General features: G+C 40.4%; 1 protein-coding gene across 3 annotated transcripts in view; it reads right to left on the bottom strand.

The window, feature by feature from the left end:
• Positions 1–13,465, bottom strand: part of RBM25 (RNA binding motif protein 25) — a 34,145-nt gene extending 20,680 nt beyond the window's left edge. For 2 of the 3 annotated variants that reach the window (XM_027749180.2, XM_027749170.2), the window contains exons 1-5: positions 13,359–13,465; positions 6,259–6,379; positions 2,499–2,548; positions 876–1,046; positions 519–576 (exon numbers count right to left, since the gene is read on the bottom strand). In XM_027749180.2, coding sequence (XP_027604981.1) covers positions 519–576; positions 876–1,046; positions 2,499–2,548; positions 6,259–6,364 — 385 coding nt within the window. In that variant the 5' untranslated portion in view covers positions 6,365–6,379; positions 13,359–13,465. Of the gene's footprint in view, positions 1–518; positions 577–875; positions 1,047–2,498; positions 2,549–6,258; positions 6,380–12,980; positions 13,062–13,358 lie in introns of those variants that run through there. The other variant, XM_027749188.2, reaches the window with a different exon arrangement.
• Between the last annotated feature and the right edge of the window lie 3,695 nt (positions 13,466–17,160).

Below are 17,160 nucleotides of genomic sequence, written 5' to 3'. Positions count from 1 at the left end.
AAAGGAAAATAAAAACCCCTAGGAAGATATTAAAATACTAACAGCAAAAAACAGTAACCAAAATTGTTTCCTGTATCCACTGGAGAAAGGCCACAAGAAAAAATAAATCAGTTCAATTGACAAGAGGGAAGGTTAGTTCTACATCAGGAAAACCTCCTTAAGAGAGAAGGAAGTGACTAGTAACAGTGCTGCAACAGTAGCCTCCAAAGCCGAAAGTGGCGAGCCTTCCTCAGGGATGTGTAAACCTCCTCATTTAGTCTCAGAACAGAAAGGTGAGCAAAATTAGGCTCTCAACATTTTCCCATTTAATCTTTCTCAATTTTATTTTTTTCATTCTCTCTCAATTCCAGAAAATACTAGTTCACTAACAGAAAGTATTTAGCAGTTATCTATCATATACAGTATCTTAAAATGTAAAATTATTAAGGATAGCAATGTGTCAAGATATTTAAAATGCCACTAGGTAGTAAAACCACGAGTCTGTCTGTCTAAAGATTTTGAAAAGTATGAACAGTTACCTTGAAGTTTTCCAGATGCCCCTTGCACTCTCTTCCAACTCAAAACCAAGCCACATTTCTGCATTAAAGATAAATATTAATAAATATTATTTTATATTCAAAACATCGCAAAAGCTTTTTTGCAAAATATGGCAAAATTAAAAAGGGTAAACACTACCAAAAATATAAAAGGTCTACATTCAAAGACATCTACAGCATAAAAAAAATCTGTACTCTTCGCTTACTGACTTTCAACTCGAGCATAGTGGATTGCTATTCCAGTGACTGGGAATAGCTCTGCTTTTAGTACATATACAACACACTGCTTGAGGGTCATTACTTCATTCATCAGCCTAACAAGCAGTCCACTGTACTTACTGCTAGAAGCTGCCGTATGAGCATGTCTGAGGCCTTCTCAGAAATGTTGCCTACAAAAACGGTGGTAGTGGGACCACAGTTTTCATCATTTTCTTTGTTCTTTAAGCCAGGATGGTCTTTTCTGACTCCCAAATGCTTTCCAACCATGGACACTGTGGTAGGAACTAATACCTAAAAAGAGGAGAAAAGGCTGTAAAATAAAGCATCGGATTGCTTTCTTTCTTTATTTAAATCCATAAGACAAAAGACTTGGGCATGTACCTTTATTTCAAAATTAAATTTTCATATGAACCTTAGTTAGGCTTACAGAGTAAGACACCAATAAGCAGTTCTGGCCTTAAAACTTTACACAACACAAAAAAAGATTGCCATTTTCTGGCAAAGACAGAAAACAAAAGGTGTACCTGAACATGGCTACTGGAAGGTCTCAAGATAAGCATACAGTAATGTTAGGTATTATTTCTTATACAAATAACTAATTTGCAACATTTGAGTCACTGGGAAGTTGAATTACCTTACCTAACTGTGTAAAAAGTAAGCTACAAATATAAAAGTAGTTCTGACTCAAAGGCTTCAATGGACATGGTACAGGTCTTCAAGCTCTCACACAGTGAATAAACACTACTGTTTTATTTAATCAATACTCTACCCAAAGCCTCTCTGGGTTAAGAAGCAAACATCTGTAAAATAACTGTACAGAGACAGGCATGTCATCTGCTCCATTTTGCTGCACTTCTCTCCTTTCCCCTAGGATTTAACGGTACATATGCACTGAGTCTCTCTTCTCAAAATATCCTTCTAGAAGTGTCACTTAATAAAAATTACTCTATTCACAAAACTAAATAATTCATTTGTTCCAGTATCCTTGTCTTATATAGACTGGTTACCATGAATATATCCTCCAGTAGGAGATAATACAAGCTATCAAAAAACACCCCAAAACAACCTTGTATTTTGGGGAGATTTCACTTCTGCAAAACTGCAGAAATGGTAATTTACCTTGAAGCCAAGAAGTAACCTTCAAATTTTAAAGAGTGCTTTTTTCCGCCCCAAAATCATAAACCTCCCAACTAGAAATTGCTAAGACACACGGAGACCTTTCATTATGCTCTTCCATAGATGAGTATAACATGCAATTATTCCTTCCCTGCAACAAGGAGAAAGCAAGCTTATGTGTAAGCTTCTCAAAGCACATACTTTTGGGCAACTCAGCAGTGCTGCGTGATGGCCTTATAAACCTGGATGAGGTGATACCCTCAGGGTACTATGTTAGGGCAACAAACTCAAGGGCAAGAGACCTGGAATGTCACTGATTTAGCTGTACTGCACGTACACACATGATCCAAAGGTGAAGCCTCAACGAATGTATTTGAGAGAAGTACACCTTCTTGCAAGAACAACAATTGCTTCACCTCTGCAGTTAGCAGCTTCAGACATTACTTCAAACTTTGTCTAGGTCAGAAATTAGCATAAAATTTGCATTATAGTTGCATTTAAAATGAAGCATTTTCTTTCATAGTAGTATTCTGATGAAACAGAGCAAAACAAAAATACTGTTGACATCTACTAAGTTTTATTCTCCATTTGATTTTGTTATAATCTCATCCCCACTGTGATACTTACAGTTGGAGCAGGAGCCATAATGCCCATTGGTACAGGAATCATAGGGGTCCCTGAGAAAGACAAGACATTAATTTTAGTCTGCCCTGTTGAGATAACTAATGAATACAAATTAACTGATTGCAGATATAATCTCAAACTAGAGAGCAATTTTGGTCAAATGAGAATTTCACAGTACCGACCACCAGTAATTCCTTAAGCATTCAAACAACGTCTAGGTACACTAACATACCACAGGCATCCAGGTCGCTTTCTCATAATACCATTTCAACTTTGTCGCAAACAAATCTATTTTCAGAGAAGGTAGCGGTGTGGTGAACGCGGCAGGGAATTCCATAAATAGAGAGCAAAAGCAGTTGATATCCTACAGATGATAATTCCATTCCTGACTTACACAATTCACACAGCACAGTCAATTCTGCATATAGCTTAAGGATGAGGTCCTCTAGAGAATGGCATCAAGCTTCATGCTACTATTTATGGAATAGCTTAATTAAGGCAGCATAAAAAACCTCCATTGAGAAACTCCCTACCTGCTGAATACTTGACTGGCAGTCTCTAACACTTAATTTAAAACAATATATAATCAGATGAAACCATGTGATACCCCTCTTTCACAGCACCAAGTTCAATGGCAGCTCTAAGTACTATTATGTGAGGCAATACTTGATTGTAAGAAAGGCTGTTCATCTTTCCATGCCAGCTGCCAGAGGAGGTTAAATATATTAAGTGAATGGATTTCATCAAAACTATTTTTTGGCCAGTAAAGACACAGACAATGAAGTCAATCTCATGTCCTTCACAGAAAATAGCCTGTAGAGATCCTTTTTTTTTTTTTTTATTCTATAAAAAGCTTTCATCTTTTTTCCCCCCTCTCAATCCTTACCTTTTGATCCTTCCTTTCTCCATTTGTTCATAACTAAACTTCTGCAACCTACTGTTCCTGGACTTGTTCCCCCACTTTCTCTCATGTGTAGTCCTGAAACAGCACTTCTCCTCAGACAGGAGAAGTCTCCTCCCTCTTCAGCTCTCTCATCCACTCCTGTTTTGTTTTATTTATGTTGTTTTTTTAATTTATTGTCTCTAGCAGTCAATCCTCTTCCTCAGTCCCTTCATATGAAAGTCATACTACCTCTTATCCCTCCAAGCCACTCAGAGAATCAAAAGTGTATTGCTCTCTCATGCTCTCAGTTTTAATGCACCATGGCATCTCACAGATGGTAACAACTACTCCCAGACAAGACTAATTGTGCAGCCCTATAAGTATTACAACTATGATTATCACAATGATTTTAAAGTTACATCTTAGTAAAGATACTTGTGTTATGACTGACAATTCTATGAAACTATCAGCCCAATGCTCAGCACAAGCCAAAAAATCCACCGAAATATTGGGCATCATCACCAAACATACTGACCACAGGCATAATTTAACTGCTACACAAAAGCTTGGTGCACCTACACCTTTGACAACAGTCTACAGACCTGGTCTGTGCAACACAAGAACACCACCCAGCCTTAGGTTGAGAAGAGCAACTACATGAATTAATTGGTAAAGCAGCTGCTTTACTATGAAATACTGTACACTCTGGGACTCTTCAAGTGTGGAGGTTTGGAAGCAAGACATGGAACGTGGCTAAGGTGTACAAAAGCACAAACCACAATTCACCTAACTCCCACATCAGAACTGGGGCAGGAGAGGGACACTAAGTAGGAAATGAGTTTAAAGACAAAAATAATAGAGTAGCACTTTACACAGCGGTTAAGGAACTTCTCAAATTTGGTGTAAGAGGTGATAGTGGAAATGGACAGTATTAGCAAGGTCAAAAAACACCAAAGTATTTGTGAATGACAGGCCTAGAAAAAGATAAAGGTCAAATGAAAGATCATATTCTAAGATCCTTCATGCTACAGTTGTATGAGGGAACAGACTGAGAAAGCAGATGGGCATACAAACCCATCCAAAATACCATTTTGTAGTCCCACTGCCCAGACAATGCATCAGTCTGTATGGACTGCAGGTCTGACCCACTACAGCATTTCTGACATACAAACTGGAATTTTTTACATCTTAATGGTATCCAATAATCTTCAGAGATGACAAGAGTTGTCAGGATCTGTTTCTTATCAAATCTTTCACACTGAGATGTGGAAATGCTAGAACTTCTTGTTTTTAACAATATTTTTAAGCAAAACAAAACACCTTCCCTAAATTCATTCTTATAATAGCAAACTACTGCAGTTGAAACTTTTCAAAAAATTATAGGCTAAACATGAAATTTTGACCAAACAGCTAGTGAAAAATAATACTATAAGCCACTAAAACTGTGATCATATGTATGGAATAAGTTCAGAGTAGACGTTCATAAAATCTCTGTAGCATTTTCAACTCTACGGATGCACTTACACTAAGAACCGAGATCCATATCCTCTATATGTCAAAATATGTTGTCTGCACAGGTAAGCAAATCATGTTTCTAGTGTGCAGAGAAAAATTTTATTCTCACCTGATACCAGGCTTCTCCACTCTTCAGATTCCTAATCCTAACACAAGACTATTTATATAAAAAGTCAAACACAGCAAGAGAACAAAAAGATCTATGTCACACATGTTAAGCAGAAAATTGTTCAGAGAAGAAAATTTATCAGGCATTTAAAAATATTTGTCAGAAAGTTATTTTTTAAAGTATCTGGTGTTTTACACTAGTATATATAAACTGGAGCTAGTAAAGATAAGAGGTATGGTTTTAAAATTTAACCTGAAATTTTTGATGGCAGGATGCTATCTGAACAAGAACTCTGCCTTAGCAGAAAACAGATAACAGCTCATAGATCTGATGAAAAAAGTTGAGAAAAATAAATGCAAGTAAAGATTAGCTTGATAAATGGATGTGCAGAATCTTTTCGTAGTTCAGCCATTTGGTTTTTGAATGCCTTTATTGTCTACAAAACACTTGTGTACAACACAACTTTAGACCATACAGACAGAAGATATTTTCTGCAGCCCTTGTGACAAATTTTAAAGAGGTAAATCTGATGCATTCCCTTCTCCCACTCGCTCTGTGGCCTCCTGCCTCCAGTCACTGTCATCCATATAGGCCACATACAGAAAAAAAGTGGTTCCAGAACAAGAAATTAGTCTCAATGCAAAAAGCAGAGGCTGATCTTACAGATCTTACAGAACAAAGACAAAAAGATGGGAATAATTTTGTGAAGACTAGAAGCAATGAAGAACATAACAGCAAGTTTGCAAGATGTGTGGAGGAAAGTACGTAAGAAACAGAATAAAAGAAAGTGGGACATAAAAAAAGCAAAGAAAAACAATGCAACAATTTGGACCTTCTCTGAAAGTTACTCCTGTATTTTCACATTACATGTACTCAATGTACCCAAGAGTATCCAAAGGCTATTACAATGGCTTAAGTGAAAGGAATTGAAAATCACAGTCTACTGCCAAAACAGTGGCTCTTAGAACACCTAATGCTAACCAAAATCACCACTTAGCTTCAGTCTTGGATGAAGGTCCAAGACAAAGTCCCGTATTGTTTCTAATGGTCTCATTTCTGGTCAAAAGTAAACAGCTTTTGGTAGACCAAAAGGAGCTCGCTCACATGACATGATCAGTGGGCAAACCAGAAACTCAACTGTAACATCCACAAATCAGAGTTTTGAAATACATTAAGAGCCAGTAACTTTTTAAACAATTCAGAATAATAAAAGGAAATTTATTTCTACAACACTTCCATACACTAATATAACTTACCAGGAGGTACAGGTGGAGGAAAGCCAGGAAACTGTGGAGGTGGGATCCCAGGGGGAAGTGTTGGGATTCCCATAGGAGGGCGATTCAAATGAGGTGGAAAAGACATTCTTGCAGTCACAATCTGCCAAAAAAGACAGAAAAGAAAACTTGTACCAGTCAGTTCCCAAACATAAATTACAAAAGCAGGGCATATGATAAGTGTCCATAACTATTTTCAATCTTTAAGACATTCAACTCCAAATTAAAACTATTTTTAACTTGTTTTCCCCCAACTATTCATTAAGCTACAAATGTAGTAGACAGCACTTCTAGAGAAGTGTTTCGGAATGAAGAGAAAAACAAAACTGTATCTGATTCCTCATACCAATAAAGAGCATTTAACAGTTTGTACAGTTTCTTTAAAATAAAGTTAACTTTGCAGTATTTGAAAGCAAAATTAATCTTGTAATATATTTTCAATAAAGGAAGTAGTGCTATTGTACAAGAAATGATCACAGACAATACAACTGAAGCACAAGATGAGAGAGAGAACTGAGACATCCCAATGCTCAGCATTAATGGGAGTTGTATTTATGATGACATTGGGGAGATTCCCCAAATTCTAGCACAGAGAGAGTTAAAAGCTTGGAAGAGAGTTCTGTGATCTATTTTTAACTTCCCAGTCCACAAATCTTCTAGAGCACAACTTGGACATTAGCCCATGAGCTAAGAGTCAACATGCTACCATGGAGAGTAAAGATCATTTCAACATCATTTGCTATTCAGATAGTTATTATTATGTTACTGACTCTGAAACAGACACCACCCAATAGCAAAAACCTCAAGATGACCCTTAATGTAACTAAGGAGGCATGCATTCTTGTTTCCAGTATTATTTTGGCAACCTTACACAGTCAAGTCTTCAAAAAAGATTGGCCCTCAGTCGTAAAAAAAAAAATCTAAACTCGGTTACTGTTAATGCTGCCGAGCAAGCACGTACATTCACACTGCAGTGAGGAAGCGCTAGAGGAACTGCAAACACACTGGATCACGTGGATAGGAATCACAAAGACACATTATCACAAGAATCCAGTTAGCTGTCTGCACAAATATTTGCATTTCTCATTGGACTGTACAGACTACCTTACAACCTACAGTCCTGTATCTTCACCGCAAATGCTTTCCAACAAGCCAACCATGAGTCAAAAACTAAGCAGGTTGTCTTGAGAAAGAGAGTTACAGTAAGCAAAATTCTGATACGTACAACAGATCTGTATCACTGCGTTCATGCTTTCCTCAAGGCATGAACACAATGGCAGTACTGAACACACAAGGAACTGGAAAAAAGTTTTGCAGAAGACAGATGTGCCTTCCATACATGTACAAGAGTAAGCCACTAATGACAGTCTTAAATACTAGAAGTAAAAGCTAGTATCAGTACTCTACCATAATAGTAGGTACTTTGAAAGAGCTAAAAAATTACAAGAGAATTATGTAGGAAAACTTTATTCCCCCAGACTCTGGAAACAACTATGAGAGATAAATGTATATAGTGCACTGGAACAGATGAAAAAGAAACCCAAATGTATTTGATAACACCTTTGAACATCAGAACTTATTTATTCTGGTCTAAGAACATATGTATAATCCTATCACATAATTAATTCAAAACCACACTTACAACTACATCCATTACATGAGGTGTGTGATGATGGCATTCATTAATTGGCCTCAAAGGGCTTTTATCAACACCTCATTAGGCAAAACAATGAACGCTCCTGTGACAAAAGATCTAAGATGGTAGAAGAAAGAAGAGAGTGAATGCAAGCATTCTTCCAACAGTTCAATAAAGATTTTATGTAATATAATAAACATAAAACCTCCCCTTTCTCTTAGACTCCATATGCCTAAAAACACATTTCCTTCCTGTCATTCTTGAATTTTTAAAACTGCATAGGCAAAGAAAGGCAGCAAAGATGTATGCCATTTTATTTTTATAAAAACTATTTATTGTCTCTTCAGACTATCTGCACATCAGCTGACATTCATCTAGAATCTGAAATTCGGATGGTATGGAAAGGAACAGAACTCCCTTATCTGCCTTGGTATCACTATTTGAAACTTTCACACACACGTACAAAAACAGCCAACAGAAAAGGCACAAAATTAAGATATTTAAGGCTCTCAGTCCTTATCTATATTGCAAGCTGACAGACAGACAGACAAGATTCAAAGGTGTTTTAGGGCAGATGGTACAGCAATAAGCTACTGGGTCTGAGGTGGTTCTAAATAGGCTACAACAGTGTTACACCATCAAAGGTACACAAGATGTTAAGGAGTGGTCTGTAAAACAAAGAACAATTGGGGAAGTAATTATCCAGGCTGCCTGTAGGTGCACTCCCTTCTCTCACTGATAAGCACTTTATCTGAGCCACCATTTTGGAGAAGCAAATGAAAAAAAAGCCTAGGGACTAAGAGGTGAAACAATTCGTTGAATTAAAAGATGCTGAAACATACTGTACTCAGTGGATGTTACATATGCACACAAGAGAAATTGGTTGGGTTTTTTTAGTTTAAATTTAAAAAGCAAAGATTTAGCAGCCAACAAAGTTATTATTTACTGCATAAAAGGGACAAGGCAGTAAGAAGAGAACAAATTTAGTCTTTCAATCGCCTAGTTAGATGATGTGAAACACAATTATCCATAGGGCTTCAACAATCCATTTCACTTAAAACACTGTTCTTTCCCCTCCGCCCCCTATATTTTTTTAATACTTATTTTAAATATGTAGAAAGCTGCCCTGCTACTAACTTAATTCTTGCATGGACCAATCCTCGCACCTCTACTTCTGTGACACTGAAGATCAACACCAGAATTAAAGAAAGCCTTGGTCTCTTTCTCCCTACTATATTTAACTACTAATGTGAAACCAGCAGAGAGAACAGTTTAATTCTATTTCCATTATGAAAGCTCTGAGGATCAACAGATACCAAGATCAAAACTGCTCACTGGAGAAGTGAGAGATCTGGGTGAGAGAGGAAGATGCACCCAAGATGCTACAATGAAGGGAACCGCATAGCACATTCTTTTCTGTCAGGAGCTACAGAACACGCTAGAAATGTAGATACTCTTACAACAGTCAGAGGGGCCTCTGACATCCAATTTCTAAACAAGTAGAAACCAAAGGTTAGGCATGAAAAGTTAGAAGATGCTAAGCTGGATCAAGGTAGAATACGCTTGTAAACATCTTGGGAACAGTATCTTGAACTTCTCTGCAGATTGTCCTACTACTATGGCAGTACAATTCACTGATCAGTGTCTGATACATTCACTGCTGTCTCAGTATTCTATATGGTGAACTTCAGATTTCCCCAATTTATTCAAATGTGTAAATAGGGACTAAATAGTCCTGAGATATTTTTAAAACTTCTGTTGCTTGCGGAAGTATTATCTCAAGTGAAACTGAATGCAAGCAGCATTCTTGACAGCTGCATTTTAACTAGCAGCTCTTTAAGCAAGAGTGTAATTTGAGTGAATATTACAGTGGTCACAAAAATACCAGAGAAAGAAAAGCAGTGGCCAACTGGCCTGATGTCAGTGAAAATACTGAAACAATGAAATCTTTAGCCCCCAAAATGATGGATTTGTGTCAGGTCTCTGTATGTAGTCAATTTAGACTATGTCTGTGCAAGCAAGCAGAGCAATGCAACAGGAGCAAGTCTGTTAAACAAAACTAATGGAGTTGAGACCCTAATGTCGACACTACATGTTTTGGGGTGGTTCACCCATTTGCATGTAAGGGTGCATTTTGTAATATATTTTCCTCCAAAAGGAATCTAGCTCATCCACTGAAGTATGCAAACCAATGTGAAATAAAAGTTTCCCAAGTGATGATGATGACTGCGAGACTTCCTTCAAGAGCACACCCTCGATCCGAGTTAACACAGTAAAGTAGGTGCACATGTTATTAAGCCTTGGGCCATTTTTGTAAGCTTACTCTACATGGACCCAGCTCAGAAACAGCCGAAGCTACTAACTAAAGCAAGTGCCACATAAATACAGCTACAATATTCCAGGTTCAACTTTGCCCCAGAAGGAGTTCAGTTGCTTTCGTACACTGCTCTTCTGAGTTAGTAAGTCCTGGAGGAACCAAGTACCATGCAAAGTCAGCTGCACCAATCTTCTGAAACTTGAAGAGAGTACAGGGCTATCCATATGGTTCTAAGGTTTGGTAAAATCCACTGGGACTTGTTAATTCTGTCTTGGTGCAATCCCTGTTGGGACAGAGCTCTGTCCACTAGGAGCGCACTGGCTCTGACGCACAGCAAAGCAAGTGCGCAGGGCTGCCCTGAGTGCTGGACTCAACCGTCTGAGACTACAGAGAACTCACAATTACTATGAAACAAGGGTCAACATCATTCAGACATTGCTGCCCTGTTCTTCTTTATTATCTCTGACTCCCAAAAGTTCCAATAAAAGGGGACTGAGATTGTACTGGTCTGGCTGCACTGTTAATGTAGTAATTTCTTCTTAAACCAAATTATTCTTTAAGTCTTCTGTTTTATTGACTGACTTTACTTTTTAAATAAAGGAGTGAAGAGATATGTCATAAACAGAATGTAAGTTTAATAAAAATCACTGCTAACTAATGTATTTTAAACTGACAACTTTATCTCAGGGCAGCATAATTCTACCAGTGTCACAGGGTTAATATTCTAAGGATATTCTTACTTAAAAACTTGCAAAACATATTCACCATTTTCAAAACAGTTAAGTTCCCCATGAAACACAGTTACAATACTTACTGCTGTTATACTAAACAAAGTTAAAATTAACTGTAAAAACCCTCAGGTCTTAATGCATAAACAAACTTCATATGTTATAAGAATACATAACGAAGTATAAGAGCAGTGACAGTATGGCTGACACAGTTTGATTTCACTTTATCTGATTTTACTTCAATATTTTCACAAAATATCTGTGCAGGATGGCCCCACAAATAAGGGAGCAGTAAGCGCAAAACTCACTTGAAATGTTGTTGGTTTGGTTTTTTTTTTAAATGAACTACAGTCCGGCTTTGATTAAGCTATTAACATTTAGATTATTCCAAGAGTGCCTGCTAAAATCCACATCTATGGTAAGTGTGTAACACTATGCTATTTAGTAACACACTAAAGAGCTGTTACACCAAGACATTTAATTGCTATGTCCATATTACTATGTTTCATTGAAATGTCCCTACAGAAAGGCTTTCACACATAAAAATGTTTTTAATGCTTTTTAAGAATTAGAGTAATTGCTACTAAGAATTGTACAATGTTTTCACATTTGATTCTAATGTCAATACCCAGACAGCAACAGAGTGAATAATCACTTCCTCTAACGTATGACAAAGTATTTTACCCATTTTGTGTCATGAAAGGTGCAGCTGAGCAACAAAAGCATTTTCAGAAGCAACTGACAAAAACATATGCCAGAAACCAATCTTTTACAGTCGGTACTATCAAATAAACTTTTGCATCAGTCTCTATGTGATATGCAGATATTTAAGACACTTAAAAATAGTCTCCTGGTTTGTCAGTCAATGAAGGTGCTGTTTATATTACTGCTTGTCACCAAAAAAAAGCTCCCTAAAAGAAAAATCATCTATTTCAAGCCAACTGGTTTTCCCAGTGAAAATGACCGCTTTCTCAGACCCTACAGTTTTCTCCAAAATTGCCTGCAAGCTAAGTAAGGATTAAATATTAAACACAACAGACACAGGGAGAGACAAAACATATCATAGATTTCCTAAGTATATATATATATTTCTGAAAAGAAAAACCACCTCTCATATTTGCTCAAGCTCATTTTTCAGAGGTGATCTAGAAAGTATTCAGGAACTGCCACGGGATAGTAGCATCCCAAACTGTTATTATGAAGCAACACAAGAAGCAACACGTTTATCCAAATGAAAGGCTCAGTCCAAAAGCCCTTTACCTAGGATCCATTAAGTATGTCATCAGTACTTTAAGATATTTGATTTAGGTCCTAGTTCTGTGTCTCTGTACCCATATAAAGCCCCATTCAGTCAAATAAATGACTCTCCATTCTAACTTGGCTATTAACTCTTCCCAAAACACAAACCTGGCTGTGGCATTACAACCTTTATGTGAATGGGCACTCAGAGGCAGAGAAGCAGAGAAATGGGAAGCACTCTGTACAATGCCACTCCTTTACTGGGAAAGTAAGAAACAGTCCTGTTCTTCCTTCTAATTTGCTGTGGACCACCTCCATAAATGCTAATGCAATACCTGAAGCAATGATTTTCTGCCACAGAAAAAAAAAATAGTAAAAATCCGTGTGCCTGCATTTTAATTGGAATGGACTGAGAACTATCCAACTTTGAAATTTCATTTCCTGTAAGCCCGTTTAAGAACTACTATTGGGGAAAAAAAAAAGTTAGCTGTGTTCAGGACGTTCCTCGGGTTTAAACAAAACCCTACTTTCCTTCAGGTAGACAAAGGTCTTCTTCTACAGTGGAAAAACACATAATGAGAAAAACATGCAGTGGGCACATACAAATGTTACTGACATGGCTGAATCCCTCTTGATTCCTTTATGCACGAGCTGCTAACACGTGTTTTAAGAACACCCCCCGCGTCCACACTAAGGACAATAACTTCTCTGTCGCGATACCGTCGAAAACCGTTCCATCGCGCGAGCCGTTTCCCCACCGCGGAAAAGTAAAAATCCCACTCACAGCCGAAGGCGGCCCGGCCGGAGTAGGGAACGGCGTGGGGCGCCGGCAAAGCTCAGCGCAGGGCCTGATCCCGAGCCTGCGATGGGCTCTCCCCCGGCCCCCGCGGGGCCGCTCCCGCCCCGCCCGCCGTGGCCGGCTCCGGGCCGGCGGAAGGAACTCCCACGCGTCCCAGCGGCAGAGGAAGGAACAGGCCCCGCAGGCACCGCCCCGAGGCCGCTCGCCCGTTCCACGCCCCGACCAGGCCCGAGCCGCCTCCCCAGCGAGCGCCCGCCGCGGCCGAGCGGCCCCGGCCGCGCCTCCGCCCAGCGGGCGGCGGAGGCGCCACCGCCGCTTGCCCTCCGGCCCTCCCTCATGCCCCTGCATCCCGCCGCCTCTTACCCCTCGCTGCGGAGCGGGATCCGCGGGATGGCGCGGGAGGCGCTGGGCCGGCTGAGGCCCCGCTAGGCCGCGAACACACCGCGCCGAGCCGCTGCCGCCGCGCCGCGCGGGGTCATGTGACCCGCCCCTTCCGCCAGCGGTCCGGCATGCACCGCGCCGCGCCGCCACAGAGGCGGCTGTGCCAGAGCGCCCTCCCGCGCGCCCAGGCTGTAACGCGGCCGACCATAGAGCGGCGGAGAATAAAAGGATGGGGGAGGGAAAGGGCAGGCGGGTGGCTGCCATCTTTGGTGCGGCCAGGCGGAGTGGGGCCGGGAGTCGGCCCCGAGCTCCGCCATGTTGAGGTCAAGCGGCGCCACTCGGGGATGGGGCGGCTGGAGGCCCTGGAAAGCCTCGGGAAAGCCGCCGGCTGTGGGTGTCACCGACTCCACGCCTTTCTGCCCGTCCTACTGGACCACTTGGCCAGGCTGAGCTGCGACCCGATTGTGACGGGCTGCACCGCAGGCACAGCCGCGTGGTAAATACTCCTCTTGCTTTTAAGCAGGTTGTTAATACGGAGAGAACGCGTGTTTTAGCCGTGTTCAGCGAATTTTAAGGGCCTAGAAAGCTACAACGAAAAGAAGTCTTACAGCTGGTAGATGTAAAGATACAGAATGACAGAATAGCTTGGGTTGAAAAGGACCTTAAAGGTCATCTAGTCCAGCCCCTCTGCAATGAGCAGGGACATTTTCAACTAGATCACATTGCTCAGAGCCCCATCCCAATCTGACCTTGAATGTTTCCAGGGATGCAGCATCCACCACCTCTCTGGACGACCTGGGTCACTGTCTCACCACCCTCACTGTGAAAAGACAACGCAGAAAGAATCGTGCCTTGCAGAATTTACCACCTAAGGAGTCTTTCTGCTGTGCCTTTTGCAACTGGACATGCCTGTCTCATATTGGACTTTTTAGCCACCAGCGCGCTTGTGACAAACCTTTCCCTAATCTTCGTTCCCAAAGCCCAGCCATGATGAGTCTAAAGGTACCCTCCTTTAAAACCATTGTCCTATTGCTGCAGGCCTTGCTAAAAAGCATGTCCCCATCTTTCTTGCACCCTTTAGGTACTGGAAGGCTGCAATAACTTCTCTCTGCATCCTTCTCTTTTCCAGGCTGAACAGCCCCAGTTTTCTTAGCCTTTCTTCATAGAAGAAGTGCTCCAGCCTTCTGATCATTTTTGTGGCCCTCCTCTGGACTTGCTGCAACAGGACCCCAGAGCTGGATGCAGAACTGCAGGTGGGGCCAGAGCAGAGTAGAGGGGCAGAATCCCCTCCCTCAGCCTGCTGGCCACACTGCTTTTGGTGCAGCTCAGGATATGGTTGGCTTTCATGGAAGGCTCTATCTGCTGAAAAAAGCTAAGGATTTACAGAGCAAGAGGAGCAAACACCAGTGTCTTAAGCAGCTGTAAGCTCATCAGAAAGATGTCACTGTGCTGTTGGGCCTAGCCACGGTCTACAACTGTTGTTTTCCCCGACCTACTTCTAGCATTTAGACTACAATAAAAGACAATTTAAAATGTACAATTTCCCTCCACATTATGTGTGAGACAGTAATTGCTGGAGTCACACCAATGATGGCAGGGATTTGCAAAAGGAAAGAGGAAGTGACTGTGAATGAAAGGAAGGCAATCTCACAGATGATTATGAAGTAGACCACGAAATAAACATATGTGCATAAAGCTGTTTAAAAAATCTGTATTACATTTTCCCCTGTTCAAAAGTGCTCTGAAGACTAGAGTTGAATGACAAAATCTCTTCCACCTGTAATGGCAAGAAAAACATTTGAAGCAGACTGACTTCTTCAGTACAAAGCAGATTAAAACTATCTGGCTAATGTCATACATGCTACTGAACAGTCGACAACTGAGGTCCTCTTCATCACCTTGCATTACAAGATGATGATGTGTAAGGGTAAATATTCTAGCAGTAGCATATTTAGGAAATACTGCAAGTTTGAATGCAATTCCTTCCCCCAATCAGAAACAACCTTTTTACTTTCTATTAATTACAGCTTATTCCAAGCAGCCTGCATATCTCCCTTTAACTAACACAAACTTAATAACTGCAATACTGACTACTATTAATATTGAAAATAATTTATAAGCATATCTATAAAAACCAAGGAAAAGAGAAAGGGCATAGCGAAAATCTTCAATCTTCTGTTTCTATGCTCTTGTCTCAGACTGAAACTTTTGCCTGCTTGAAAAAGAAATGTGAAACACAAACTCACTTGCACTGCTGTAATAAGCTTGTATTTACAGGAAACATTGCAAAGGCTTTCCTAGTGTACATGTTCATCTGTTTTGTTTAGCCGAATAGCCTCCAGGATCCTTCCTAATCAAGGAAGAACAGCATCAGAAGCACCCAACAAATGTAGCTACTTTCACATCTCTCCCCTTTCTGCTATAAAATTTTGGAATTACCTACCACTAAACCTATCCATGTTATCTTTTTACCCTTCAGTTATGAAACTGAGATCCCTTTCCAGAGACTGACTGCACTTCACTTTATTCAGTTCCTTGCTGCAAACTTGTGCTGGTTTAAAGGTAAACCAGCAGGGGAAATGAACTCAACCCAAAAGAGAGATTATAAATCAGAATAACAATTTAATAAAATAATATAATAAGTACGATTATACAGACAAACAATTGGTTTTAACACACAAAACCCAAATGTATAACCCAGCACCCTGGGGCATGAAGAGAGTGGTGTTCTTTGGGCCCCCTGAGTCCAAAGTAAAAGGAGTTGGTGAGAGTGCTGTTGCAGTCTGGTCAAGAGTGATGGTTGCAGCCTGGCTGAAAGGTGGTGGTTGCAGTCCAGTCGAGAGTGGTGGTCTGCAGTCTGGTTGAGAGCGGTGGTCTGCAGTCTTCCTCTGGATCCCAAGAGTGGTTCCAAAAGTTCCAAGACTCCAAGATTATATATTCTCCAGTTCAGGCAGGAATGCCCAGTACTTGCCTCAGGGCGGGGAGTTCCACAAAGGGTGTGAGGACAGGAGGCACCCTCCTCTCTCCCAGGCCTCTTAACAGCTAGTTTATAGCCTGAGGAGTCATGCTGCTCTGGGCAGAGGGTGTAAATGGTCTATTGATAAGTTTCTGGGAAATGGCACGGAAGGCTATAGAATACACAGTTCTGGGTTATACCCATACACCCATGAACTGGTCCCAGCTGTTCTAACTAGGACAAAACTCCAGAGTTTCATGCTCAAGCCAATGAAGAAGAGTGCAGTATATGGCTTTTAGTATTGAGGCCAAAATGAAAAGAGGTGCTTTTTATGTCTACAAATTGTTTTGCATTTCAAGCATCAGAGATCATCCCAAACATGGTAAGCAGCACCTCAGGGTACAGGGGTCATGTTGTTTCTAGACTATGCATATTAAACATTTTATATATATATGCCTTTCAACATTATAAATGTTTTCTGGGTGAACAGTTCACAGTTCCAGAATGGTGTGTGAAAAGGATCTGCCACAGTGGAGAAGGATAGTGTCTTTATAACACTGTGACTAATCACTTGGATCTTTATTGCCTATGTGCTTTAATCAGTGCAAGTTTCTCTCTCTTCAGCATATGCTATGTTACGCTAATGGAAATCAGTAAAATTTGTTTTCAAGGAACAGACCGAGTTGATTTTTGACGTATAACAAAACCAAATCTATGGTTATAAGGAGGGCAATTAAAAAGAGAAATTAAATCTACTCTTCCTATTCCAGGAGGAGCAGTGCTGCAGTTTTACTAAGAGAGAGAAGTAGGAAACACTGGGTGATGAAG

This window comes from Pipra filicauda, unplaced genomic scaffold (genome assembly GCF_003945595.2).
Source record: "Pipra filicauda isolate LSUMZ 115617 unplaced genomic scaffold, ASM394559v2 scaffold6_size6359152_pilon, whole genome shotgun sequence".
NCBI lineage: Eukaryota > Metazoa > Chordata > Aves > Passeriformes > Pipridae > Pipra > Pipra filicauda.
The sequence above is the reverse complement of the archived record's forward strand: the minus strand, read 5'-3'. Positions and strand labels throughout refer to the sequence as shown.